Source organism: Cheilinus undulatus, linkage group 8, assembly GCF_018320785.1.
Source record: "Cheilinus undulatus linkage group 8, ASM1832078v1, whole genome shotgun sequence".
In the NCBI taxonomy this organism is placed as follows: domain Eukaryota; kingdom Metazoa; phylum Chordata; class Actinopteri; order Labriformes; family Labridae; genus Cheilinus; species Cheilinus undulatus.
In genome coordinates this window covers 19067667-19095342 of record NC_054872.1, presented here as the reverse complement: position 1 = coordinate 19095342, position 27676 = coordinate 19067667, and the positions used below count along the sequence as shown (strand labels likewise).

The 27676-nt window shown below is 38.1% G+C and overlaps 1 protein-coding gene across 3 annotated transcripts in view; it reads left to right on the top strand.

Moving 5' to 3' along the window:
* The window catches only part of triob (trio Rho guanine nucleotide exchange factor b), a 173541-nt gene that overhangs the window by 9356 nt on the left and 136509 nt on the right, over positions 1-27676 (top strand). For all 3 annotated transcript variants that reach the window (XM_041793001.1, XM_041793000.1, XM_041793003.1), the window contains exon 2: positions 12219-12272. Coding sequence is in view for 2 of the 3 variants with exons in the window: in XM_041793000.1 (XP_041648934.1) it covers positions 12219-12272 (54 nt within the window). In the remaining variant the exon portion in view is untranslated. The remainder of the gene's footprint in view (positions 1-12218; positions 12273-27676) is intronic.

The following is a 27676-nucleotide window of genomic DNA, read 5'->3' as shown; positions in this document are numbered from 1 at the left end:
TTTGAAAATTCAGCATTTGGGCTAAAATAACACTTTTAAATAACACAGTCTTCTCGGACAAAAATGGGCCTCAGTATGCACAAATCTGAGATTATCCTGAAAATGTTGATATAAAACACTTGGGTAATGTGTTATTTTTAAGTACCTTAAAAGGTGAGTTAAGAAATGATGGGAAAATCAAGGAAATTCCTGTATACTTCAAAGGGGTAAGCTCAGTTCAGACCAAAGATTTGCAATGCAGCAAGTGAGTTTTATAGCATCGCTGGGAACAGTTGCAGCTATCTGAACTGAGTCAGCACAGCTCACATCAGACCATCTGATGATGTTACAATTCAGTTAGTCTGAATCTGACATAGCAAACAGCTGTTTTTGACATCCAAGCAGATAAATGTGAAATGGGAAAAAAATCTACAAATGGGCTACAAATGCCAAAAATATTAGTTCAAAGTGGAATATCTATCATTAGATAAAAGTAAGGATGTATCTCTGCCGTATTTTTCCAGACCATGTATGAATATTTACATTTGGGTGCTCACCAATACCAAATACAAATATTAGTACTTCATAATACCACAACTGTTTTAAAGATTATTTTGAAAGATTGTTTTATTTTTCACCAGATGTTTCTTATCCCTCCTCTTGACATTTTTCAATAAATAGTATTAGTTCTATACTTTTTTCATCCTGATATCCAGGAGTCTCCAATATCTGCTGTGATTTATGTGTATGAGTACAAGTATTTAGGCTTGGTATCAGCAGTGATATTTGATACTGGTATCTGTGCATCCTTAGATACAACTACATGGTGAATTTTGGTTTTTTTTTTGTTTTTTTGTACTTTTCACACAGAAACGTATGCCTGATTGCACTCTTGCCCCATCCATCAGCTATGCACATGAAAAATTCAAGGCTGTAGCAGCTAAACTTGTCAGTGAAAAATATTATTCTCAGCACAGCCAGCAGATATCTTAGTTATAACATGGCTGAGTTAGCAAACCATTTTTGTGTTTATATGTGCTGCCATCCTATGATGGTGATGACAAAGAAATAAGTCACAAGCAAGAATCATACAAGCTATTGTAAGGCAATATCAAGATGATAAAGATAGTCAGTGGGCAATACTGTCATTCTTATAGAGACAGATTTATTAAGAAATAGATCAATTTAAACAGAATGACTGCAAACGTAATTGCAATGGAAGTAATGCATTGTCTCTTTCAGTTGCAGCAGTGTGATCTGATAGGTTTTAAGAATGTTTCAGGTGGTTGCAAGAATTTACAAGTTATAACTCTTCTTTGTAGCAGCACATTTTATAGCTCAAGCTCCCACTGTTGCGCATAAATCCATCCTCATAACATTGTAGCCTCACTGAACATTTCCAAGTCACATAGAGGTGATGCTCAGCTTCGCCCACCTCCACTGCTTACTTGTTATTTTAAATCTTAAACAAAAACTGAACTCCATAAGGTGTATTTGCCTAGCGGAAACTACCATTTTGGCTTAATGGGAAAATTCCATATAAGGGGAAAGCTGTAGCATGCATGTAGCTTGCAACTTAAACCAGGAACCACTATTAACCACTTTTCTCCCTCATTAAGTGAATTTCATCCAAGTACATTCTGTTGAGTCAATTCACCCTAGTCCTCAATTCAAAACGAGCAGTAAACTGCACAGGTGAGTGGAGCTGAGTAGCTTGTTTTGATTGAGAACATCCTAGAATTTACATGATGTGAGTTTAATGTTTCACACCTTTTTATCTTTATTGTGTAGTGTGTTGTTCAGTGCATCCAACTGTAAGTATAGAACTGAGACATCTGCATCAACCTATGCCAGTATTGACAAAGCAGTGAGCATCTCTTTCTGTCTCCAGAGTGAACCCAGTGACTTGTGCCAGCACTTTCTGTCATGAGAGCCAATTCACCGAGCAGTGATTCTTCATCTTCCTTTAGCAAAGTCAGAGTCAATGAAAACAAAATGACCTAATGTTGTCTTGCATACTCAAGCAGAAATCTTATATAATCATGCAGATGAGGAAGAGGGCTTAAACAGGACGTGCATTTGTCATGGAGTGCACAGGGGTGTATGGTAAACAAACAGGCTGGAGGGAGCCAGATGTGTGCTGAGGGAAATAATGTCTGAAAAGTAAATGGGAAGTATGGGATAAAGGAGAGAGAGTGAGATTCAAAAAGAAAGGACATGACATACTTAGAGGGACAAACAAGCCTTCACTCATCAAATTATAGAGCTGAGGTTTGGGTGGAGCACTCCCTGCAAAATGTAGGCTACTCCGCTTTCCATGGGGCTGAGACCTTTCAGTTGAACCCAGGGGCAGCCTAATTGGCAGTTGGTCAGAGTTAAAGAGTATAAGCTCAGATTGGCAATGCCTGTGCTGCTCAACCGCTCGGGTCTGCATGCTCAGGGGGCTATCTCACATGTACAACTGAAGGAGAAATGGAGCTATTTTGAAAGACATTAAAATCTGTGACCTGCAGTTATACAAAAAATATGTAATGTTTATCCTCATGATATTATGGATACAGTATAGTCTCTTGAACTCATGCATAGCATCATTAAGATCAGAGGGGTGCAGAATAAGCCTATCAGTAGCCTAGCCTATCAAAATTATAATATGGCCAAATGCAACTTCATATTATATGCAAGATTCTCACCGTAAAACTACAAAGACACCAAGTAATAAGACTGGGAAATTAAACAACATGTAGGCTAAATCGCAATATGGCACACTGCAATATTGAAATCACAGAATGTGTAATAATTCTTTAACCTCAAATGTGTATCAAAGTGCCAGTTTAATATGCTGTTTTTTTTTGTTTTTTTTTTGTAGAATAGGCTAGATGTTGTGCTTTACATCATGCAAACATGCAAGTACCAGTTCTTTCTAGAATGCTTTACAGAAGTTCCTACTTTTCTTATTTTCATATGGGCTGTTTTGCTCAGAAATGCAATTGGCATAAAAACAGCCATATCTTTCAATACAACAGTTCTTATCACATTTGCAATGTGAGTCAAAATAATCACAATAAGGTTTTTTTTTTTTTTTCTAATAGCCCTATACCCAGTATGAAGTGATACATGTTTTTATTACCAAAATTTGCAGGACACTAGCATCACCATCATATATGCAATTTAGACAGTGGAAGATCTTTCTCTCCTGGCAGCTTTGTGTTTAAAAATCTGACTGAAGCTCTGCGGTTTTTATAAAGCTTTGGTACTTCTTATGTTGATCACAACAATAGTGGTGATTGTTTTGTTTAAGAACAAGTGCTGCACAATTAATCTAATCGCAATAACAATGGTAATCACAATCACAGTTGTGATGTCAGGCTGTGCAACTGCATAATACCATAAAAGACTGCAACTATTTTTGTACTGAGTAGTACTTGAAAGGTTTACAAAAATGCCTGCAGAGAAGCCTTTAAGTTTACAATAGTGACACTAGTGCCAGTCATGACAGTGTGTTCTATGCACCCTGCCAAACCTGGGGTCCCTGCTTTCTACAGCTGAGAGGCAGAATAGCTACAGATGCATTGCATTTTGACAGATTTGCCCACAGTGGAAAAATGTCATGGATTTTTAATGTCTGACAAAAATAAATTACATCTATTCTAGTTTTAGTCATGTTGATGAAAACTAAACTTACTCAAAGATTAAGAGATTAGCGTGAAAGCTGCTAAAGCGGCAGTTTTATCAGAACTTCATTTCTTCATTAAAAGAAGAAGAAAGAACAGCATTGAGTTTCTTTTCAAAAATGACAAAAACACGTCTACAGTCGCCACGGTTTGCCTCATGTAGCTCTGTATGGAATCTACTCTTTCGGCAGGGGCACAGCTCACTAGCGGCTACGTCACATGTGTTGCTCTGATTGGCCCTTAAAGATGTGACAGACAGAACTTTCATCGAATCACCCTCTGAGTTTTTTTCAAAGGCTCTACTTTTTCCCAAACACTGTGTATGAGAGGTTTTCCAGATGGATGTCTGCAAATCCAGAAAAAATTCAAAGTGATAGAATCTACAACAGTTTGACACACATTTTATGCCTTCAGTCAAGAATGCATACTGTGAAAATGTGTGCTACATGATATGAACTTTTGTTAACTTTGACTACACTGTTACATATGGGAAATTTAAAGTCTTATTAATTATATCTTTATCCAGTATGGTTGATAATCAACACTCTAATGTTGGGAATCCAGCAGAATGCATTTAACTCAGCTCTGAGTGTTGCTGCCTTGTCTGAAGGTTCTCACAAGAACCAATACGGCATCTGCAAAATCAATCAATATGTCATAAAATCTTGGGATTCAGCTGGGCTCATGGCTAATAAGCAGTTAGGGTCCGTATTAAAATTGAGCCATCCCAGTACAGTTCACAGTATGTGAGTAAGAGAGGCACTTTTCTCTTCTTCTTCTCTCGAGTTTATATAAAAAGCCTGCTGTATGCTCACAATAAGGACTAGATGTAAGGATGCCTGTTATGGCCCGTTAACAGGGAACTTTTATGGAGAATACAATCAAGAAGGTAGCATAGTGAGGAAATTACCAATTTTATTGCCCAACCATTCTGATCTCATCAGAGGTGAGCGACCTTTTCAGGAATAATAATACACTCACAGACATGTAACCCCTCTATCTCACCAAATTATTGATCTTTGTAAAATGTCATGTACATCTGGACTGAGGGTCATTTCGAAGATGCAGAGATAAGGACCAGGCTGATGTTTTTTTTTTTCTCCCTATAAAGTTGGCCTTATACATTAGCTTGTCGGCCATTTTTTAGACAGTTTCAACATAATTTAGTGACCTACATTGGCATATTTTAATGATTTATTCCTCAGCCATCATGGTAGTTATCATTTCAATGCTGTGAGATATGTGCCGTTAGCCTTATGTCAATGATCAAAAATTCCAATAGGTTGATAATATGTTTGTAGGATGCTAAGTGTAGCCTGTGGGACAGCTTCATTACACACAGAGGTATAAATCACTGCATCCCACCCACATTGCCCAAGGCTCTGGAAGCACGATGAAGGGGGATGGAGGACAGGGGTGAATGAATGAGGGATGAAGGCATAGGAGGTCATAAAAATAGGTTGTGGGCTGGTCTCTGTGTCTCCTGCAAATCCCCGATCTGATAAGAGACAAATCTCAGTCGCTCGTGTGCAGACTCCCACTCATTTTATCCTTTTTTTATTCCTTCCTTTCAACGCCTCCTCCGCTCCTCTCCTACTCAGCTCTCCATCATTACCTCATAGCCTGGCTCTGCACAAGAATGTCATATACTCAAATAATGATCCTGTTTTGTATTAGATGGCTCTCTGTTAATGATGTTCAGCAAAATGCATGCCCTTCTTGTCTTGTACCTTGAGTAAATTAGACATCCAAATGAGATTAAATTTAACTGACAGACTTTAACTTTAAGGTAGAGGTGTCAGATATCAGCTGTCCAGTACTGGCTCAAATCAGTGAAATTGATTTTGTTGGCAAAAGGGCTGACTATGTGTTGATCTATTTAGTCTTCTTGACATGTACTTGATGTTATAGATATTGCATGAATATCTTAACTGGCAAGTTGGAACAAGGGGGCAGAAATGTCAGCATCATTACCAGGAATTTTTGGCCCTACAAGCTCTATAACTCAACTAAACAAACCTATATGAAGGTAGGATTTCAGGCTGTAGCTGAAGCAACATAGGTATGCTCTTCCAGAAGCATCACACCAAATAACGTGTAGGGTCAACATGTCAGGGAAATTTTCCAACCAGTTAACGAGATCAGGACAACACTGGAGTAAGAAAATACGTCAGATGATTAGCAACCAATGATGGCACTCATATGCAGAGCGCTCACTTTGATCTTGAAGCTAAAATCTTATCGATGAATCTGTTGTCTTGTCAGTAAACTTCTTTACATTTTATTGGATGACCTCACCTTACTTTCACTGTGAAATGGGAAATCTAGCTTCTACCACTCTGTACTGCATCCCTGATGCTGCTACTTTGAGGAGCAGATGCTTTCAGTTAATAATTGGAGCATTCACTGCCAGACTATTAATAACATGCAAAACGAAACAACAATGATAATTTAAGTAATGAAATCAATGTGTTATCCCTCTTTAACGCGGTATTGTGTAATATTAATAACACAGACTCCATGGCAAATGCTAAAACACATTTCAATTGACATGAGGCTAGTTCTTCTCAAAAATAAATCTGCCATGCTTGCTTCTTTTTCTTTCCAAAGTAGGGGAATCAATACTGGAAAGGAGGCATAAAGTGCAGTATTTAAACATGACTGATAAGTTTGCAGTATCAGTTTCCATTAACATATATTTTTGTATGAAAAAGATGTTTACCAGAGTTTTGCTGCATTCCTACTTCATCCGTCTTTGACCTTTCTCCTCTCTCCACATGCCCCCAAAGCAGATGTTTCCCCTCCCAGTCTCTTCCCCTATCTTCTCTCCCCTTCCCTGCAGCTTAGACCAAGGAAACATCTGGATCTGGTGTCTGAAGTCACAGGCCTCCCACAATGCTTTGTGTCTCCCGTTTTTAAGAATAACACTAAAAAAGTTCCCCCCAGAGTTTTGATGCTCAGGTTTTACAAACTTCTCATCCAGGAGGGGTGTAGTGTCAGTAAGTCAACAGACAGGATGTGTTTAATTCATTCATTCATGAATCACTTGCCAGAGTGTGTAAGAGTGTGTCAACACACTTAAACGAATTAAATTTTCTGCATTACTTTTATCTTTGTAGCTTTTTAATTTGGGGAAATTTCCTCCAAATGCGGTATAAAGTTTCTATAAAATAATTTCTCTCATGGATAGTAGCACACTTGTTCTTGACCAGCTGCATCTTTGCAACTTCAAATACCAGACTGACACTCTCTGAAATGCTTGTCTTTTATTATGCAACGTTTTAGGTTTTTAGCCACCAAGTTATAATGCTTGAACAACAAAAACCTGAAAAAGCAGAGCCCAGAGTAAGCTTTGGTTAAATGAAAGCCCACTCTACAGTGCGTGTGTTTGCATACATGTGTCAGCTTGTGTGCTGCCTGAGACTGCTTGTCTTCTGTCAACAGCTGTGCTCAGTCTGTCCAACAGAAACTGTGTAGTCGCTCTGTAGCATTCCCCTTTGCTTTGAAGACAGCAGCACACTCTGATCCCTGTCGTGTGAACAGTGCCAGCCCAGTGCTCCTCTGGCTTAGGAGGGCTAAACTGCCGCTCGGCCTCTCTGGCTCCAGATAAAATAGGTTGAGGATCAAACTTAACACCCCATGCTACTGTATTGGCTGGCACAGGTTATCATTAAAGCAGTTCTGTCTGAAAAGAAACACAGCCAATCTGCTCTTTGAGAGGCTTTATTTGGTTGAACATGCAAGCAATGAAGGTTAGAATCTGGGGTCAAATGTGGCCTGTGGTCCATTTTTGATTGGCTTGCAGCAAATTCTAAAAATCAAATGAAATATAGCCAACATCAGATGATGAAGCTGCTTGACTGTATTGTACGTAGAGACTCAATAGTCCCACTGTGTTTATGCTGTAAACAAACATTTTGACAAAGAGAATTCATTGAAGTATTTTTCTTCATGACTATATAAAGATGACATTATAGGTGGTGAACATACTGACACCCAGAATAGCATCGATATCTTGATTCATAATGCCTGATGAATAATGCCATAAGGATTACAACAGCAAACAGCAGCACAAACCACACTTTAAAGCTCCATTATGTTCTCTCTTAAGGTCTGAGTTACAAAGCATATAGCATATTCTGATCAAATTTGGCAACTTCATGCTATTTACTTTTCTGATTGTGCAGCTGGGCTGTCAGTGTCTCTCCTCTCTGCTGGATGTAGTGTTTTTTTCACCCTGACCAGGGGCAGATCCAGTGTTAGCTGGTGCAGACTAGGGGGTGCCCTGAAATCTGTGTGGCCACCCCAAAATCTTCAAAAATAGTCCAATTCAAAGCTGTGATATTTAGCTCGCAATGTGAATTGACAGATGTGGGCACATATCGTTTTGAATGTCTCAAGGCGTAAAGACATCAGATCTCCTTTACAATGCAGACACAGGAATAAACTGCAAAGACAGTCTATCTGTCTTGTTAGCCATTTATGGAAAGATGTGCGGTATGCTTTTTTCTTTAAGCATACTTGGTAACTTTATCTTAACCTACACTGAATTAGTTTAGCTATCTTTAGTACATAAAAGGTGAGGTATTTTAAAGCAGCCAAGAAAGCCTTTTTATGTGTGGCCCTAAGTGAAAAAGTTTGGACACCTCCACACTGAAGGTTTAAACATCAAAGTAAAGGCCATGACTTAAATGTTTCACAATTTTAAGATTAAGCAGTGAGTGCACGATTTAACTCTAACTGAAGATGTCTTTTATCTTCAGCTAGAGTTGAATTTCTTTAATTTATAAACATTCCTGATTAGTAACCTGTCCCAGTTTTCTTGCAGAACATTCTGCATAAAGGGGTATTCCACAGTTTTCCTAAAGCGGAATAGCCTCCTTACGTTTTTCCCTCGTTGAAACTCCAGGAAGATTTTCAGTTTTAATCATACCATCAGAAGAATTTGAGTGCTTTACCCATACTTTACCCTCACTTCTAGGGTAGGATGTCACGACATTTATTGGACTGGAGCTATAGAGTGAAGTGCTGAGGCTACATGACCCTGCAAACAGATTTTAAGTGGCACACTTTAAACTGAGTGTTATAGGAAATCACCCAGAATGCTTGCTAATCATCAGCAGTTATGTGTAATGATAAAAAGGACGGTGCCACCAGATAGCATAGTGCTGTCAACACTAAATAGAAGTCTGTAGGCCATTTCTAGCCCACCACTGCACGTCATCTGGCCTGAGCTAAATCCTGTGAGTATACCAAGTTAAAAGTAATATAAATTCCCCCAATCCAAAATCTAAACCACTACTGCCAATAAGAATAAAATGTAGAGTACTTTTTTATTTTTTTTAAAGAAACAGTATCTGAAAATAGGAATATTTGATTTGTGCAGTGGGTGGAAAAATTGGCTTGGCATTCTTTACATTATTTTGGGAACCCTTAAGCAGTTTTACCTTTCAAATGTTTGTATGTAAACTTGTATGTAAAAATATGTTTGGTAGATTATTTCTTTGTTGTAACAATATGTATTGGCAATAAATCTTATACTGTCTGATAGCCTCTTTATGTTCCTTTTTAATGGTGCCACATTTGTAATGCATTTGTGGGATGAGCTGTTGTGAGGCTGTTGTGGCTGTGTATGGTTCTTCTGCACACTACTGAGGCTCCTGTTTGTTAAATAAATTATTAACAGTTAAATTGCCAATGTCTTGTTTCTTCAGACTTCAATCATCCAATCCACCATGCAACAGTCAACAGCAGAATAAGCTGTTTTGAATTGGCAGAGAAGATTTGGCAAATTTTTCTATGGTCGCAACCCACATACTCAGCTCTGCTGCTCATCCTACAAATGCATGTTCCTTACAAATGTGGCGTTATTTGAGAGGGAAATAAATCGACTTTCCAATGGTGTTAAATTTTTCAAGAAGCGTTGTTCCAACAAAGAAATCTGCCAAATGAAAATTTCCTTACTTGTTATCCTAAGTTTACTTTTTATGATTTAAAATGAAAGCTATCCCATTAGTCCTGGTTTGGTTCTCTCAGCCTATACAGGAAGAAAAAAAATAAGACAATGCTTTATTGCCCATTTAAGAAGACCTTTTTATATAACAAGCCCATATATGAGCTCATAAGTCCTCTTATCATAGTCATATAAGACATGCCATAGAAACAACATAAGATACATTAATGAAATCACAGACTGTAAGTATGTAAATAATAGAGCTGTGAAAAAATATCGATATGGCAATATAATCGCGATACTTTGACAACCGATACAATATCGATACTTCAACTCTTAATATCGATTTTTTGGTAAAAAATAAACATTCATATTTTAGCCGAGTTGTTCGTAAAATACAACTTGCTCACATGTTTGTGTGAGCACAAACAGCAAGTTAAAGAAAGGAAATGCCGTTTGCAGGCTCTGTTGTGCTGCTGTGAAATATAGCGGGAACACCACCAATGCATTGTGTGACTTATATATACATCATCTCTATCTTTTTCTTAGTTAACTGTGTAGAATATCGCAATATATCACAATATCATGATATCCTGATATATCGTGATACTATCATATCGTGACCCAAGTATCGTGATGCGTATCGTATCGTGAGGTTCTTGCCAGTACTCACCCTTAGTAAATAATGCAAGTGGATTGAGTGCTAGTATGTATAGATGCCCACTGTCCATTTATCAGAGAAGGAAGATTTCCATCACCCATAGTCCACATAGACATGCTCCTTTGTTATCCAGATAAAAGACAAACACAATAGCTCCAAATCATGAAAAAGTTCCTAGCAAACAAACAAAAAACACACAAGCTTGCCAGAGCCGGGTTTTGAGTCATGAACTGGGAGGCACCTTCACTGTGACTATGTGGATTACTTCTGCTTTTCCTCTCCATCACTTTCTGTCTCCTGTCCTCATAACCTCTGCATGGTACCTTATTTTCACCTCTGGTCTTTAAAGGTGACATGCTGCTGAACAATCTGTTCAGAGAGTAACTAACCATCATCTGTAATTCAACCTCCTTTTAAAGACTTTGCTGGAGATTTTAACACACCTTGCAATCAGAGGAGAGATGCCAAACACATGTAAGGTCCTGACATTTCTGTAAGAGGATGAGCTCTTTCACTCAACCAAACACACTTTATCCACTCTTCACTGTATAAAATGGGTGTGAACAGGTGCCTCCTGTAATCCCTGTTAGGCAGCAACATATGCCAGGCTGTTCTTTTCAGACGAGCAGCCAGCAGAAGTCAAAGCGGGGAAGAGCTAAGCTGCCCTTCCTTTCCTCTCTGTTATCTCAGGCCACTATAATGTCCTACTGATGAGTGACCCAGAAAGGACTTTTTCAGTCTGCTGCCAGATACAAAGTGTGCGTAAACCCAAATTAAGTATCTGGGCAGTCTTTGAGATCAGGGTGTAAGTTAAGGTCGTCACAAGAGATCTCTGCCCACATCATCTCCTAATACCAAGAAAAAACTCAAATGTAGTTGGTTGAGTTATTAATTTTGGATGAATTTTCTAAATATAAGATATGAATCATTGATGTAAGGATTAGTAAAAGCCCATTTTAAAGATTTTATTAAATCAACAGTGCTGAGGTGATCCTTATGCTAGAAATAAGAAATTTGTAACTTTATTTCAATTTTGAGAGATTTGTGTCCACATTCAGTATCATAAACTATTATAACTATCATGAAAGATTATATTTTATATAAGTCTAGCTAAATATCTTCTTAAATTTTTATGAAGTGGTTGTATCCCATGCCCATACTAAAACTAAAGGTACACCTCTGTGTCTGACTCCCATCCTCAGTGTCATCCAGCAAGCCATCCCCTTATCCCTTATCCCTGTTTCCAACTTCTCTGACCATCCAGCCAATCAAGAAAGGCACAAAAAGCTCTAAAATAATGCAAAATAACGATAAATAAAACCTGATTCAAGGGCAACACTGAAGCCATTACTCTTAACATTTAATCCACCCCATGATGAATCCTAGAGCATTACTGTGATGCAAAAATCTATCATACTGTGCGTCTTTAAATGATTCACTCCCTTATCAGCTGGTGTGCTCAGTCACACATGAATGCGTGAGGGTGTGTGTTTGTGACAGAGTGTGAGAGCACAGAAGAGAGATTAAGTGAAGACGGATCTATTATCTTGATCTATACAGACACTTTGACTTGTATGTTGAGCCCCCAGTTTGTCCTCTCTAGCTTATGTTAACCCATGTTCAGCCTATGTTCATTAATGCTTGCATGTGAGTGTACGCCTACAGTGTGTGGGTGTGCACATGCATCTGTATGCAGCATGTTTAAGCTGTTTAGTCTCAGGGAGGGACTTTTCAGATTCCTGGATCAAAGAGCTGCTCTCTCTGTCTCTCTCATTTGAACCCTGTAATCATAAAGCTCAAAGTACTGACAGTAAAACATCCTAAAGGCTGTGGTGCTGCTCTAGTGGGCCACATGACAGTATCCTGACTTTTTATTTCCTTCAATAAACTTCCTCTAATTTCTTTTTTTTTCTCTCTCTCTCTCTCTCTGTCTCTCTCTCTCTCTCTCTTTTAGACTGCTCCCTTCCAAAATGTGAATCCAAACTGGACGGTCCAGGTCAAACCTCAGGTAAGCGTGATTATCACACAGTCTTGGGGAACCAGAGAGATTTTCCTCTGGATGTAGCACGCGATCTGTTTATTGCCCATGCTTAAAAGTACTATCAATATGCCTTACCGCTCATCTCAGAGATTACTTAAATGGGTTGCTCTTGTAGAAATTTGAAATATAATTTCCTATTTGAGACGTGAGCATTCAGTTAAAGCTGGGAACCAAGCGTTTATGTTTGAAGATGAGATTCAAGCTCCATGTAGGCCAGCTGTATCTTTGCCTCATGCAGCAGATGATTAAAACACTCTTTATTTCTCCTTGGAGGAAACTGTAGCTCATGTACTGGAAACCTCAGAATAAAGAGCATTGTGTAAGCAAAGTAGTAGTCATTAAAGAACAACTACAATGGCTACTAGTGGCTGGCAGCTGCTTCACAGGTCAGATGGAGTTGACTGGGATTGTAGACCTGAGCTGATAAAACGATTCTTCAACCAACTCATAATTTACAACCAAAGGGATCTGGATTTGACCGTTGTGTTGGCTAGTTAAACTTCAGCGCATTGTCTTGACCTTGGCTATTTGATGTTTGCTTTAATGAGCAGTTGAACTGGAATACCCAATAATGTGATCAGTGGACATATGTTACATTTCAACAGTTCTCTCTCTCTCTATTAATCAGATCACCTTTTGGTTAAAAATATGGCAGATCATTTGAAGCGTTCTTAAAGCACCTGTACTTTCAATGTTATTAATAATTAGAATTAAGGAGAGTGCATTGAAAATATCAAATTATCAACTATTTTGACAACATTAGAGCAATGCATGAGTCAAAGGGGCTTAACAGCCAGTGCATAAGAGGATGACAGTCAAAATGCTCAGTTAAAGTGAAATGTTATGTTTCATCAGTGACATCAAATCCCATTAAACTTGAGCTTCTTTGTAGCTTCAGCCAGAAACCGTGACTTGTGGGCTAACATCCCCGATACCCCAGGTCATCCATACTTACTATAAGTACTCCACTTTCCCCAGGCTGATTTGTTTTTGGGATATAAACAGGCCAGTTAAGTGGTCCATGTAAGGAAATGCCTTCAGATGATCCTAAATGACTGGCTCAACATCCTTCCCATAGATTATTCAACTAAATCTGTCTTGGGCTGAATGCATTGTAAGTGTTTGAAGCTTTTCCATGAAATTCTGAATTAAATTGGAAAGCTTGGTGTAATCTATGTCAGGGGCAGAGAGTACATTGAGTTATGATTCTTAAAGTGAGCACATAAAGTGTTTTTAAAGATATTATGTGAGCATTAGTATTAAAGTGTGGCAGGAGGAGGGAGTCGGGGATGGATGAATCGCACAGTAAAAAACATCATCACTGGATTGTGTTTCCCTCTGTAAGCCTCGTGTGTTTGACACACTTCTGACCTGATGTTTCCCAATTGGGTCATTCAGGGATGAACATTTTAAAAGACTGTTTTCAATCGACGGCTTGGCCTATTATTACCATTTGCCAGAATTTGAATGTGTGTTAATGGGAAATGGTTGGGATGTGCCAGACAAATCCTTTGCACAGGCCTTTTGCCCAACAACCCTTGAGGCACACTCGCAAAAATGAGAGCTACAGTGGTGTCTATTAGTATTTCTGTGTGAATCAGTCAGAAATTCATGAGCTGTTCTCAGTGAATCAGAGGTAATCAGGTTGCTTTGGACATTTATGGCTGATTGTTCATTTTCAACTACTCTGAACTAAATTAACTTGCTGTCGAATTAAGGGTCAGCTAAACAAATTGCCTCAAGTGTTTTGTTAAAGTATAACATGAAATTGCAGGTGTGCAAAATCTCTGAAAAATGGAGGTTATTACATCTTGCACTTATTCTAGCTGATGTGGCGTTTTCTGTAGATGGAGTGCTGTTGACACGATGGCAAAATATTAGTAATTCCTCCCCCTTTCTGAGTGAATATTTATGGACATGTGCGTTTTTCTCTGGGCGTGTGAGTCTGTTAGTGCATGAGTGTATTCTAAGAAAGGCTGACTAAACACTCTAATATATGCACAGATTTTTTAGCTATTTTAGTCTCTTAGTGTGAAAGCATGTATTATTATTTTTTGCCTTCTGCCAACCATGCACTCTGTGTCTTTTCAGATTTTTTCCTCCCTCTGTCTCTGTAATAGCTACATCTTTTTCTCAATAATGTTGAAATTTTGGTCCTGTGTCAGTGAGATTTGCTGATTTTGGATGTCTTTGTTGCTTCCTTTTAAAGGATTTGATGCAACTTTAGCTGATTCCTTCCTGTTTGTTCTTCCAAAGATAGCTTGATTGGCCAGCATGCTTTAGAAATGAAAGATGGGGAAACTTAAGACCAAAAAACATTGATATATATATATGGTCCAAGTCCAGGCACTTAAAATGGATTGAAAAATATCAAAGGCGTGTTACTCATAGGGCCACAAACATTTAAGTGCATCGTACTGAGCATTAGTGGTTTGATGGATACCAGAAGCACTCTCGCTGTCTTTTTCTTCTTTTTCACGTTTTTATTAGAAATACTGGGCTTTTTCTGAGCTTGGTCCTGTTATCTTCAGTCTCACGGACTTAAAGCTATATGTAGAGAAAATGCCTGGTATATGAGAGCTGATATGTTAGCAATAATGTATGACACGTCTTCACCACATAGAAAATAATGGATGAGACGAGGTAGATGAAACTGAGGTAGAGTTGGCAGAGTGGTATTACGTAACCAAGTCATATCAGTTGGTTTAACCATAAATCATAAATCATCATCACTGTTTCTATGGAAACTTGCAGCCTAATTTAGGCTGAGAAAAGGTTTAGACCAGAGATAACACCATCTGAATCTTTGGCCAAAAGAAGGCTACAGAAGGCAGTACTCGATAAAATGCCCAGAATAAGGACAGAACAAGCCATTTCTACAGAAGATATGGCGTCTCTCTTTTTCAATTTTTAGACCACAATTTCTTCAAGTCATGGAAAACAGTAAAAGCTGTGAAATTAAATTGTACTTTTTTGTCTCTAAAGTGATTTACAGATTTTCACTTATCTGTTGACTACTTCTTGGTAGTTTAGTCATTATTGCAATAAGAGCATTTGCAATATACCGATCTCTAACGCCTGAATAAGTTATAAAATAATTCTTTATAAACCAGCAATGCTTCTAAATTTTGCCTGTTGGATGGAGGCATAATGACCAGATCAATTGGTGCCAGTTTAGGCAGGCACATTCCATGGTTTTAAGCCAGACTGTTGGCTAGATTTACCCCCTCAGGGGGATCTGTCCTAAGTTCAGGTTTGTCACAAATGATAATTTATCCAAAAAATCCTCAAGCCAAGTGTGTGTGGTGTCCACATGATCACTGCTGTAATAATAATAATAATAATAATAATAATAATAATAATAATAATATTTTGAATTTATATAGCGCCTCTCGGGAAACCCAAGGATGCTTTACAGGAACACATTAGTGTCACTAATTATTGTGTCAGAGCCTCCTTGGACTCAAATTGTAATCCAAACACGTTTGATATTTCACAGCAAACAATCAGAGTGAAAGGGTGAAACTATAACCTACCCCCATCTGAGCCGGGATTTCATCTGATACTTTTCCTTGTCTTTTTATTTTAGCTGCAACTGTAACCCATGCCAGGACTGCCTGGGATTTGGATCATCCTCCATGTTTGTTTTTTTTTCGAGAAACGTGTTTCTATTTGGCTGGTACCTATTTTTCAAAATGTAGGCTTATTTAACGCTTCGAGATGCTGGAGGCTTTTGAAAAATACGCTGCAACAAAGACGTGAGGGTGCTGAATTTTAAGTAAATCATAAATAAAGTATGACTTGTGCACGCGGAAAAAAGAGGGATAGTTGGCATAGTGCTGTGTTTGCCATAATGCCACAGCAAGTGGATGTGTAAAAAAATGCAGGACAATTGCCCGTGCATCATCTTCTTTTTTCCCTCATGATTTTCACACAGCAAATTACTGAATTACTGAATTGCACACATATTAATGAAAGTATGAATGTTTGTTTTGAATCTTACTTGCCCATACATTTGTTTATTTCTTTCTTTATTCTTTTGTATTGTAATAAATGTAATGAATGTAATCGGCTAAATAAGGAATAATGACTAAATCATTATTATCTCTCATCCCAGTTTATGGTGTTTGATCAGAGTCCAGACAGAATTAGGATAGATTGTTTGAAACCTTTTAGCCTTAGAGTCGTGCTGATTGATGCCTGCATGTCTCTAGACTCATCCCTGTTTAAACTTTAACCTTTGTACCAACATAAATCCTCTTCTCTTTACCAATCTGTCGGCACTCACCTGTTCCTTTCATGTTACACAGTGCCACACACAGGCCTGGACACATCCTGCAACACGAGCACTTTCACTTCAACAGAAACTTTCCTGTCAAACTTTCTTTGTCACTCCTCTAGGTTTGACCAGAACTCTGCATTATTTAATTCCATCTTTAGGCTTTATGAACAATGAAAAATGAAAAAGCACCATTCTAAATAACCAACCCAATATAAGGATTAGTCATGCAGTTATATACCTTGCACCCATTCTTTACAAGGCATGTGTTTGAAAGTGACAAAATACAAACTCCTACAAGACACTTAACTGAAAACTCACAAGTGTCCCAAAAACACGTTTGTCCCACATATGGATTTCCCGACTCATCATGCTCAGAGTAAATAGTTGGACTGTTCCCTGATATGCTCTGGCTCTCTGTCCAAGATAATCTGCTACAGTAGCCAACTGCCTGTTCAATCAGGATGATCTCTGGTAGGATCTTTTGCTGTACTAATATTATTCAGCATGCATAGTGTGGTGAATTAGATTGTAGGATTTTCAGTCCTTGTTTTGGGCCTGAAAATAGATGAATATATGAAATTGAAACGAGAGAAAGCAAAGGATTTAGAGTCCTCTCCTCTCCTCTCCTCTTATCCATATGTTTCTGTTCAGTTTAATTCAGCTGTGAACTCAATCTCTCATCTCTGCCCCTACCGAGCTCGCTGTGTGGTTCCTATTGAATTGGGCTTTGAATGCTAACCATGTGCTCTGCGGGTATGAGCAGGCAGGCATACTCACTCAGTCATACACACATGCATAGCAGCACGCACACACACGCTTTAAGCAGCAGAGGAAGTGGTTTTCTCTGGAGTTCATTGGGTATTTTTTTTAATTCTCCCCTGCAGAGGCCAGGGTGGGGAAGACTAAACTCTATTTGGTGTGATTCTGAATGTGGTCTTGTGTATTTGACTAAATTTGTTTACTCATTCATGATTTCCCTCTTTTCTCTCTTGTTCAGGTGTTTCTTTATTTGCTCCAGTGCTTTTTCTTCTCTTCTTATGTACTGCCAAATTATTTTTGAGATAAACATGGACTTGTATGTTCAGACATGTATTCAGAGAGATATAAAATGGACCTCAGTGGTGCAGCAAGATGCTGAAAACCAGGCTGGAGAAAGGACTGAAGTCTACAGCCCATTGTGTGTATGTTCAGCATCACAGCTTAGCAAAAAGATTGTCTGAACTTCATTTGAACTAAGCATGCATTAAAAAAACATGATTTTCCTGTAATTTGCATACATGCCTGCTATCAGAGACATGACTTACATTTCTTTGATTGGAGGCATGATTATGCACAGATGCTGACCATCTATCTACCAATGTTTACAAAAGCGTGTGCACTTCCTTTACTCCTGATAAAATTCAGTGATGCTTGTGTTGCTGCACTGTGGGTTAGCACTGTACTATAATACAATATGATACAACACAGTATGATGCGATATATCCAGGTGATCTCATGTATTGGACCTGAGCAGATATAAGCATTTTTTCATTGATCGTGCAACAGAATACAGTGACTTCACCATAGCAACAGAGAAGAAGATTGCTACACTGAAGCATCAAACTCTGGACTTTCAGAGGAAAGATAAATACCCTTGAGAGAGTGATAAGGAAAAAAAAAGATGACAGAAGAGGTGATGGAGATGCTGGTTTTCCTAAACAAGAACCATTTTAAGGTAACAGTAGGTAAAGAAATGAGAATGAGGGAGGACAAACTCCTGTAGCAGCTCCAGTTATGCTTTAGAAATGTCACTGTAATATCAAGTGTGCCTTGTATTTGAAATCCAGGCTTTCCAGAATTTTCCCTCTGGGGATCAGTAAAGTCTTACCTTATCTTACTGTAATGGTAGTCAGTGTTTTGGTCCATGTCTCAGATTAAGCTGCTACATTTTGACAGGGATTGTTGTTTTGAATCTGTCTTATTCATTTGTTTTTGATTCTGTGCTTATTCAACTCAAACTGTTAACACCACTAAAGTGGAGTTTAGATGGTTTGAGTTCATTTTTGAGTTCAGTTTTTTGTTGTCACTAACATACTCAAGTGAAATACACCGGTAGTATTTTTTTTTTTAATTTCTTCAAATGATTTGTTATTGTGACTATTGAGGCTGTTTACATCACTGTTAAGTGGAACTGAGGTTATTTGAATTCACTTTTTTTAAATACACGTGTGCTTTCTGACTGCTCTGGTCAAGCTGTTTTGACCATTCATGTAGATTTTTTATTCTTGTCTGAGTTAATATAAACACTGCACTTAGGCAATATATAACTTTATTTTTTACTTATTATCAAAGTGAAACAGAGCTATCACACCATTCTGAGAAGAAATTTGGTTGTATGTGTTTTACAACAATGTTGATTGTACTAAGTTAAATGGAATAAGCTTGAGACATCTATTAGTCATTCTGTGTTTGTTATTTTTGTAAGCAAAAAACAAATTTTTATGTAGGCAAATATGAGTATCGGATCAGCACTCAGAATCTGTTGACACTTAATATTGAAATATCAGATCGGGATCTGAGCCTAAAATGCTGATTGAGACATCCCTAGATGCAACAAAATATAGTATGATACGATATAACACGGTTCAGTGCAATACAATACCATATGATAGGATGGGATACGATATAACACAATCAGATACAATACTATACAATGCAGTACAATACAATATGATACAACACAATAGGATGTGATACAGTGCTGTACAGTACTACATAGTATGATACCGTGTCAACATGATAAGATACAAAATAATATGATAGGAAATGATACAAGACAATAAGATACAATAAAATAGGATTTGATCCATTTGGTTACAATAAGATCTGATAGTATACAATACCATTTGACATGATTCAAACATTTGACATAATAAAACATGATAATGTAAAATGTGATATGAGCAACTCAGAGGTTTGGTGAGTTGGTGATTTTTTTTGTAGAAAGAAAATTTGATCATGAAAGCATTTTACACTCTGATAGCAGGTAATACATTTAACACTCCCATAGTGTAAAAACAACTCCTGCAGTGCAGTATCAAGTTTGACCAAGCATTTCATGTGGCTCAGGTGACATGGTTTGACGCCTTGTCTACCAGCATACTTAAACATTTAACAGAATCTTTAAGTAGTTAGGTGGTAACCAAAATGGCAGGGAAAGAGCATACTTAAAAAAAAGTCAATATTGATATTTGGCACTGGGGTTCAGTAGCTGTAACACAATTAGGGCGGCTCTTTGCACCTTGTAGGCACCAGGTCTTGAAGGAAGATTTAAGGTATATAGTGACAGATGAACCTTGAGAATACATTGTGTGTTTGTTGTTGATGAACAGGCCCATTATAAAGAGTCTGGTGTGTTCTCCAGCTGCATGACAGCCTCTTTAGTTCGTATCTCATCTTGGTATACCTTTTTTCTCTCATTTGTTATTAGATTGCAACAGTTTCTATCATAGTGGAAAGATATGGGTTTAGAAGTGTTCAAACGATCAAACGCTTTATGATTGCTACAATTTTCCAAAACTGTCCTCTGAGTTAAACTCTAAGGTGAGGTTCTTTCTCTCCCTCTTTCTGACTCCCACACACTCACACATAATCGCGTACACAAAGTGGATCGGATGAAAGAGAGGAAAGCCAGTTAGACGCCCTGTGGTGTCTAACATGGAGACAGCTGGACTGTGTTTGTGTCATGTTTGTGTGCACCTTTGTGTGTGTCTCTTCGCATGCAGTTCATTTGGAAGTGCATGCCTGTGTGCATCCTGACCTCTAGTTTGTGCGTAAGTGTTTGTGTGTATGTGTTTGTGCAGACGGCCTTAATTGGATCATGCTGCGGAACACTGGCTGTGTTGGTTTTAGAGAGAGCACAGCTTGCATCCTCCTGTCACAGGATATCAACATAATGATATCTGTTAAAGGCCCGGCTATATTTCCCAGGGCCGCAAATGACAAGACAATTGAATCCAAAAAGAGCTGTTGGAAGACATTTGGAAAAGTTTTGTACTCCTTACAACATGCCGATTTAATCAAAAGGAGTTTATTAATGTAATATTTTCATTTGAAAAAAAAAAATACCCAGACACATTCTTGAACACGTGTACTCCAAAATAATGACTGTTGGACTCAACTTTAAATTGTTTTAGTGCTGTACATGAAACAGTTCCAACTGTTTTACTAGAGATGTTAATATCTGAATTGAAAACTGAGCAATCCAACAAAATAAATACTTTTCAGTGATGAAAAGTTGTTTTCCTGCCCATTTTGTTCCATAGCTACAAATCTCCTGTACATGTGTCTGCATTGTCTTAAAGCTGCTGTGAGGAGATTGAGCTGGTTATGAAACAAACCAAGATTACCACTGGAGCTTCAGTATGACCTGCAAACCAGACCATCAGAAACAAGACTAGTTAATTCTGTTTAATACTTTAAACTGCTACAGCAGGGTAGGTGTCAGCTGAAGTGATCAACAGCAGACTACTTTAACAGACTTTTGTTCTTTGTTCTGTTAAGGTATTTTCTACATATTTTTGGGATCTTTTTGTGTCAGCCCTTGCTCACAAATAGATTTATACAAGCATGAAAAGAAGCAAAATTAATATGGTAAAGTTACATTTTTATGTAGTCTGACACAAACTTAAGGGCTCGCTTAAGGCATAGATTTAGGTGATAATGTAGGGTGCCAAGCTGCAGAGCAGGGATTCCCAAACTTTCAGCTGGTGACCCCCAAAATAACAGCATCAGAGATTGGGTACCCCAACCTTTCTAACAACATTTTTACAATAATATATAAAACGTATGATTTTAACTCATTTTAAATTTCTGGTTTTTTTTTTGTTTTTTTTGAAAAGCATCCCACGACCCTCCTTCACTGTCTTGCGACCCCCCTGGGGGTCCTGACTGCCACTTTGGAAACCACTGCTGTAGAGGACACTGGCGTAAGCCCAGAACATTGTGAGAAAAGCCGGAAACTTATTATAAAACATCCATGAGCCTCCTAGAAGAGGAGAAAATGTCAGAGTTGTCAAATCCTTGTGAAAAAAACCCTTCATGCTTTCTGATTGTAAGCATCAGTAATGGTAAGAAGTTAGATGTAGAAGTAAATTTGAGAATGTCAATTAATGGCGTTGCTTAGTTTCTTCATCATGATTATAGGCACATATGTAGTGCCTGAATAGAATAAAGATAGTGGCAGATGAACAAAGGAGAAAGGAAGTGAGATCAGAAGACAATGAGAATTAAAAAGTGAAGATAATGTTGATTAAACCGTCCAAACTTTTGTGTGATTGCAGTTAAACCATTAATAATAGGTAAGATAAACGTACGCATATGCATTTATGTGCCTGTATTTTATTATATTAGGAGCCCACAAAGCATGAAATGTCAACAAAATAGTGATTGATTATTAAAAAAATTCAGCTCCACAACTGTAGTAACCCAGAATTAAACTGAAATATCAGATAGCATATAAATATGCTGAAATGGAATGTAATTAAGGCAATATTAAGTTTACTTGGCTGAAAAACTGCATGGGGTGCGGGGATAATCCTGTCTCAGGTGCTAAAATACTCAGGGCCATCCCTGTTCACAGCCATAGAAGGCATTAAACAACCATTTGGCATCAAATAACTACAGTGCTCTACTATATTATACTATGTGTTACACAGAAACAGAATCTAAATATCACATAACTGACAGTTAGGCCTTATGTTTAGTTATGCTAACATTACCCAAGCATGCAACACCTGAACATTGAAGGGATATAACGACACTTCTCTAAATTATTAGTTTCACTAATCATGCTTTTTCTCATGTATATGCATAGTTGAACACTGGCCCTCATTGTAAAATCACACACATAAATACATGATTATCCCTCTAAATTGTATATTTTTGGCAACATTTCTTAAAGGACTTCTCCAAAGTCAGATTTTTATATTTCTTTGTCATGTCTTGTGTAGTGTTTTCATCTGAATCTTCTATTTCTGCAAGGAAAAAAGTGAAGGATTTTTTTGCATGCAACATTTGGAAGCATATCAGTAAGCAGAGCTCATTTTCAGCATCCATGTCTCCATTTTTTCCTCTTCTCCTCATCCCTCTCTTCTCCACATCATCAGCCTCCTCCCCTCCTCCATCCCTCACATCATTCCCACATCATCATCATCTTTGTCCTCTCTCCCTCTCCGACCCTGATCTTTTCCTGGAGAGCACTGATGCATAGGGAAGCAAGGTTCCGCTCCATCACCCGTCCAATCGCCGTCAACCTCTCCCCCATACGTCAGCCAATCGCTTGTTAGAGAAAGTCATTGGGGGTGGAGCTTAGCATTAAAGGTGGGGCGGGGGATGTTGTGTGTGCGTGCTGGTCGCTCCTTGACTCGAGGGACATAAAGGATGCTTGGCTGCTTTAGGGACAGGGAGAATATCACCATAACGCTTCTCTTCAATGGATGTGCTCGCAGGTTTTGATGGCTGTTCTGCAGATGGAGCAATACTAATGAACGCTTTTTAATTATACATTTAACAGAACAGTAGAGTGTACGTTTGCTTCTTTTATGGGATTATCATGTTACTGCAAATACAGTAATAATGTAGACATTTGTCTTAAAAAATGATATCATAAATGTTTGGTATGCAGCAACAATGCGCTGCTTTCCCATTTTTCCTTAAGAATTGGCATAATTTGGCTTCTTGGTTTTATGATGCAGGGATGTAGTTTCAGTGTTAAAATGATGGCTGTTGACAAAAGGTGACACCTACTGAAGGTGTTTACTTGAGGCAGTGTTGATACTGGAGGCAAACACAGGAGGAGGAAACCTGTGTGCACTTTTCTGAGAAGCAAAACCCATCCCTCGTTCTCTCTCATGTATGGATGAAAACTTACCTTCACTGTCATGCTGCATGATCTTTTGGTCAGCTGTCTTTTTTGGCTGCAGAGGAGGTAGAGAAGAGCTGAAGACATGTCCATGCAGATCCTTTCTGCTGAACAGTGTAAGTATTCATCATTTTCAAAGCAAGACTGAGTAATTTAACATTTCAGGGACAACAGTTTTCTGTAAGGGTCTGATTGTGCGTGTACATTATCAATCGCCTGCATTTAGTAGTGGGCGGTAAATCTGTATGTATTGTCACTGGTATAATTTCCACCACAAACGTGTTGTTTCCTCTCCAAGTCTTATGTCAGTAATAACTGCAACAAAATTTAATGTCCTGACCTCAGAGGGCGTCTCTGTTGGCCTGTTTGGAGCTATGACAAAAGCTGTGTGCTGCAATGGATCAACACAGTTTTTCTTGAGCCCAGTGCTGCAGTGATTCATATCATAACAGCTTAAACAACTGCAGAGGTTCCCAATCTTTTTGCCTAGGCCTCCCACACACACACACACACACACTTAACTACAAAAAATTAAGCCCCCCAGGACCCACTTGGAAAAATTAAATAGCAACTTTTTATTGACAAAATCCCAACATAATAGGCCTTCATTCATACATTGTTGCTAAAATTCTGATGTATAAGCAATCAATTATGACGAGAGCATGTTAGAGCCACTTTAAAGGATAAAAAACAGTGAAGAGGATCTGTTATTTTCAAAAATAGACTCAAAATTCTCAAGTTTGAATAGTCAGAACTCTACAAAAAAATACTAATTTTTGACTTTGAAAGTCATAAATGTAAATGGGCTAAGTTTTTAAGATTGAAAAGCCAAAAATCAAAACACTTTTTCAGTGTTTTTTTTCTTTTTTTTTTTTGTACATTTTTGACTTTACGCTGTCGTAACTTTTGCCATAGAAAAATGGAAAATGTTCGGAGTTTCTGTTGTTATAATTGAAGACTTTCCAACTTGGGAATTACAAGTGTTTTTTCCCCTCCAAAACTCAGATTTTGGTTTCTAGTAAATGTAAAACTTTATTATGTCAAAATGTATGCCCTTTTTCTCAAAAATTTACAGATTCTCTTGTTTTTTTAATCTTTTAGGGTGGCCCCAATACACTGTCGTACATTGTGTTTCAAATCAAGAAACATAATGTTTAGGGTCCATGATGACCCAAAGAAGCAGGCTGTGGTGACTGAACACAGTACATACAGTACTACAAACACAGTATCTCCACTGGCCAGTATCCCTGCTAAAGCTCAGTTAAGTCAGTTATAAAAAGTTATTCTAACAAGTTCTTTACAATTAAAATCCACTTTATTCATTTTGTAAGAGTGCTTTTATTGTAAATGTCCCCATCAGGAAATATGGTGTTGTCAGCAGAAGCTTGAGACGTCTCAGCAGGGAAGAAATGAAACTTAAACCACAGGTGTGGTCACATAGAATTGAACAAACTGATAGACTTATAAAAGTAGGTTGGAGTCTTTTAATCTTGAAATACCTGGATAAAATACCATTACTGCACGGAGCAAAGGGAAAAAAAAGGTGGTATGAATATTAGGCAATATCTCCCGGTTCCACCTGCATTATTGCAGTCTTTAACTACCTGCACTGTAAAACACTGCTCTATACTCAGGACTACTTCAACAGCATCACAACTTTCTATTGTTGGTCTGTAAGCTAACTAATGAATGCTTCTGAGTCATGGTCTCACTTCTCCTGCTAAAGTTTATGTTTACACGGTGGAGAGGAGATAGACCCACTGGGGAGCTGAGCAGCAGAACTATCAATGAGGGGGCTCGCATCCCATTGCCAGTGCTTCTTCTTGCTCAGAAAGCCTTCCTTCAAAAATACATCCCAGAGTGGAGATCTGAACCTTCATTGACCGTTGTGACTCCTTCTGACCCACAGTTTGTAATTCTGATGGCAACATTCAAAATTAGCAACATTTGCGTCAAAGCTAGCCTATTGAACTTTAGCTGAGCAGCAGCCACTGTGGCTGTGTTAGTCACTCACTGTACTGTGATGCTGGCTCAAGAAGAGAGGAGTCATGATGTCAGCTGAAATATTTGGCAATGTTAGATAAGGGTGAGAATCTTTCAGTATCTCATGATGCAATTCAATTTTGATTCTCAGAGTCTCGCAATACAGTCCATAATTGTTAATGAAGAGGTTCATATTCAAAGATATTCTTCAGTCTGTTGTTTCCTTCATTATTTAAGTGTTAAACATTATTTGACATTCAAAAGCACAGCAAAATGTCTTCAAGAATGTTCCGATTTTAGGTTTGTAATGTTCTTGTCAAAATGTACCCAATGCAAATGTAAATATGTGGATGAAACTGTAATTTAATGCGCCACTCCTACACAGCATTAGGCTCACTGTCACTTAGAAGAAGCCTTTGATTTTGTACAAGACACTGTGCTTGAGTTAAAGTTGGTTTTAATTGTTATAAAACCAATCTCATGATGTTTTCAGACAAGTTGCTGAACCTGCCTTTTGTTACCACGTATCAGAGGAGTCCCTGACTTATTATGATTACCTTAGTTTCTTGACTGATGAGTTGCTGTCGTTTAAACTTCATATTAAGTTAGGTTACTTGTCAAGAGGTTGAAGTTGCTGTCGTTTAAACTCATATTAAGTTAGGTTACTTGTCAAGAGGTTGAAGTTGCAGCTGGGTTTTTATTTCAGAAAAACTGACAAAAATACCGACTTGTTGCTACCACTTTTATGCTTCTGATTAATAATGGTGATGTTTTATGTATGCATGCATCCTCTCAAGGCCTTAAATCTGTAGATACAGTGTACCATGGGACACTGAGGGTCATTACCAATCTTCAGTCATTAACTCATCATAGCATTTTGTATGATCGAGTTGGGTGGCCATCATTATTAAAGAGTAGGCTAAAATCATTGGCGTGCCTTTATTTATAAGGCTATTTTCAGTCTGCTTCCATCATACTTGTGTGATTTTATTGATGTGAAAAAATCTGAAAGCCACAGCCTTCACTCTGTGCCTCAGTCACAAAACTTATTTTTGCTATCTGTGCCATTGAAATGGGTAAAAGGGATTTCAGGTATGCTGCTGCTGCTGCTGCTCCTGGAATCCGTTACGTCTTTGGGAGCTAGTCTCTTTAAATATTTTGAAAAGTAGATTGAAGTCATTGGATGATGATGTTTAAGGTTGTGGATGTTTTTGATAAATGAATTTAAGCTCTGTGACTCAGGATCAGTTGATCCGTGTTTGTAATTGCTATGTTTCATGTCTGTGACTGTTAAATGTGCTGCTGCCTGTCTTGGCTGGGACACTGGTAAATAAGATTCAAGATCTCACTGAGGTTTCTCTGGTTAAATAAATTTAAATAAATAAATAATACAAAAATAAGTTTGAGTCAGAAACTTGAAGAAAAAACACGATTATAAATCTGAAGGCTTCATTGTTGAAAATGCCGTGGGAGTTCAGGCCTTTTAGAACATAATGAATCTTGTTATTTTTATCATCAGTGATGGCTTGTGCATTGGCCAGCAGTTGTTTGCTGTTGTTCCACTTATTTAACTCCATGTGGTGAATAATTTGAACTTATACATTAGTAATGTTGCTGAAGTATTTGATTTTGCAGACCTTCATAATGAATATGTTTGGTCAAGCTTTCTTATACTAGAGGGTTTGTAGAATCCAAAGAGTGCAAAACACGGAACGGGATAAATGTCTTTCTGCTCCATTAACAGAACAGACTGGTACTACGTTAGTGTGTCGGACACAATCGTACTCTGGTGACGCTGAAAGCTAATGCAGTGTTCGGCAGGAGGGTTTGCAAGCCAGGACCAACACCCCCCTGCTGCATTGTGTGCTGAGGAAGGTGGAGAGGGTGCATTGAAGAAAGTGCCAGCTGTGAATTTGCCATGCTCAAACTGGCTGTTGCATAAACTCAAGATGAAACAAAGTCTATTTTTGAAAATCTTTTTTTTTTTTTTTTTTGTATTGATTCAGAGTTTTAGAAATTAATGATTTTTTTTCTTCCAAAACACCTCTTAGTCAGATTCAGAACAAAATCTTTTGACTTATTGCCATCATTAGCAATTACTAGCTAATGTAAGCTGCTGGTCACACCATGGCATTTAAGGATATCAAGTTCACTCACTGGCCACTTTATTAGGTACACCTTACTATAACCAGGTTGAACTCCCTT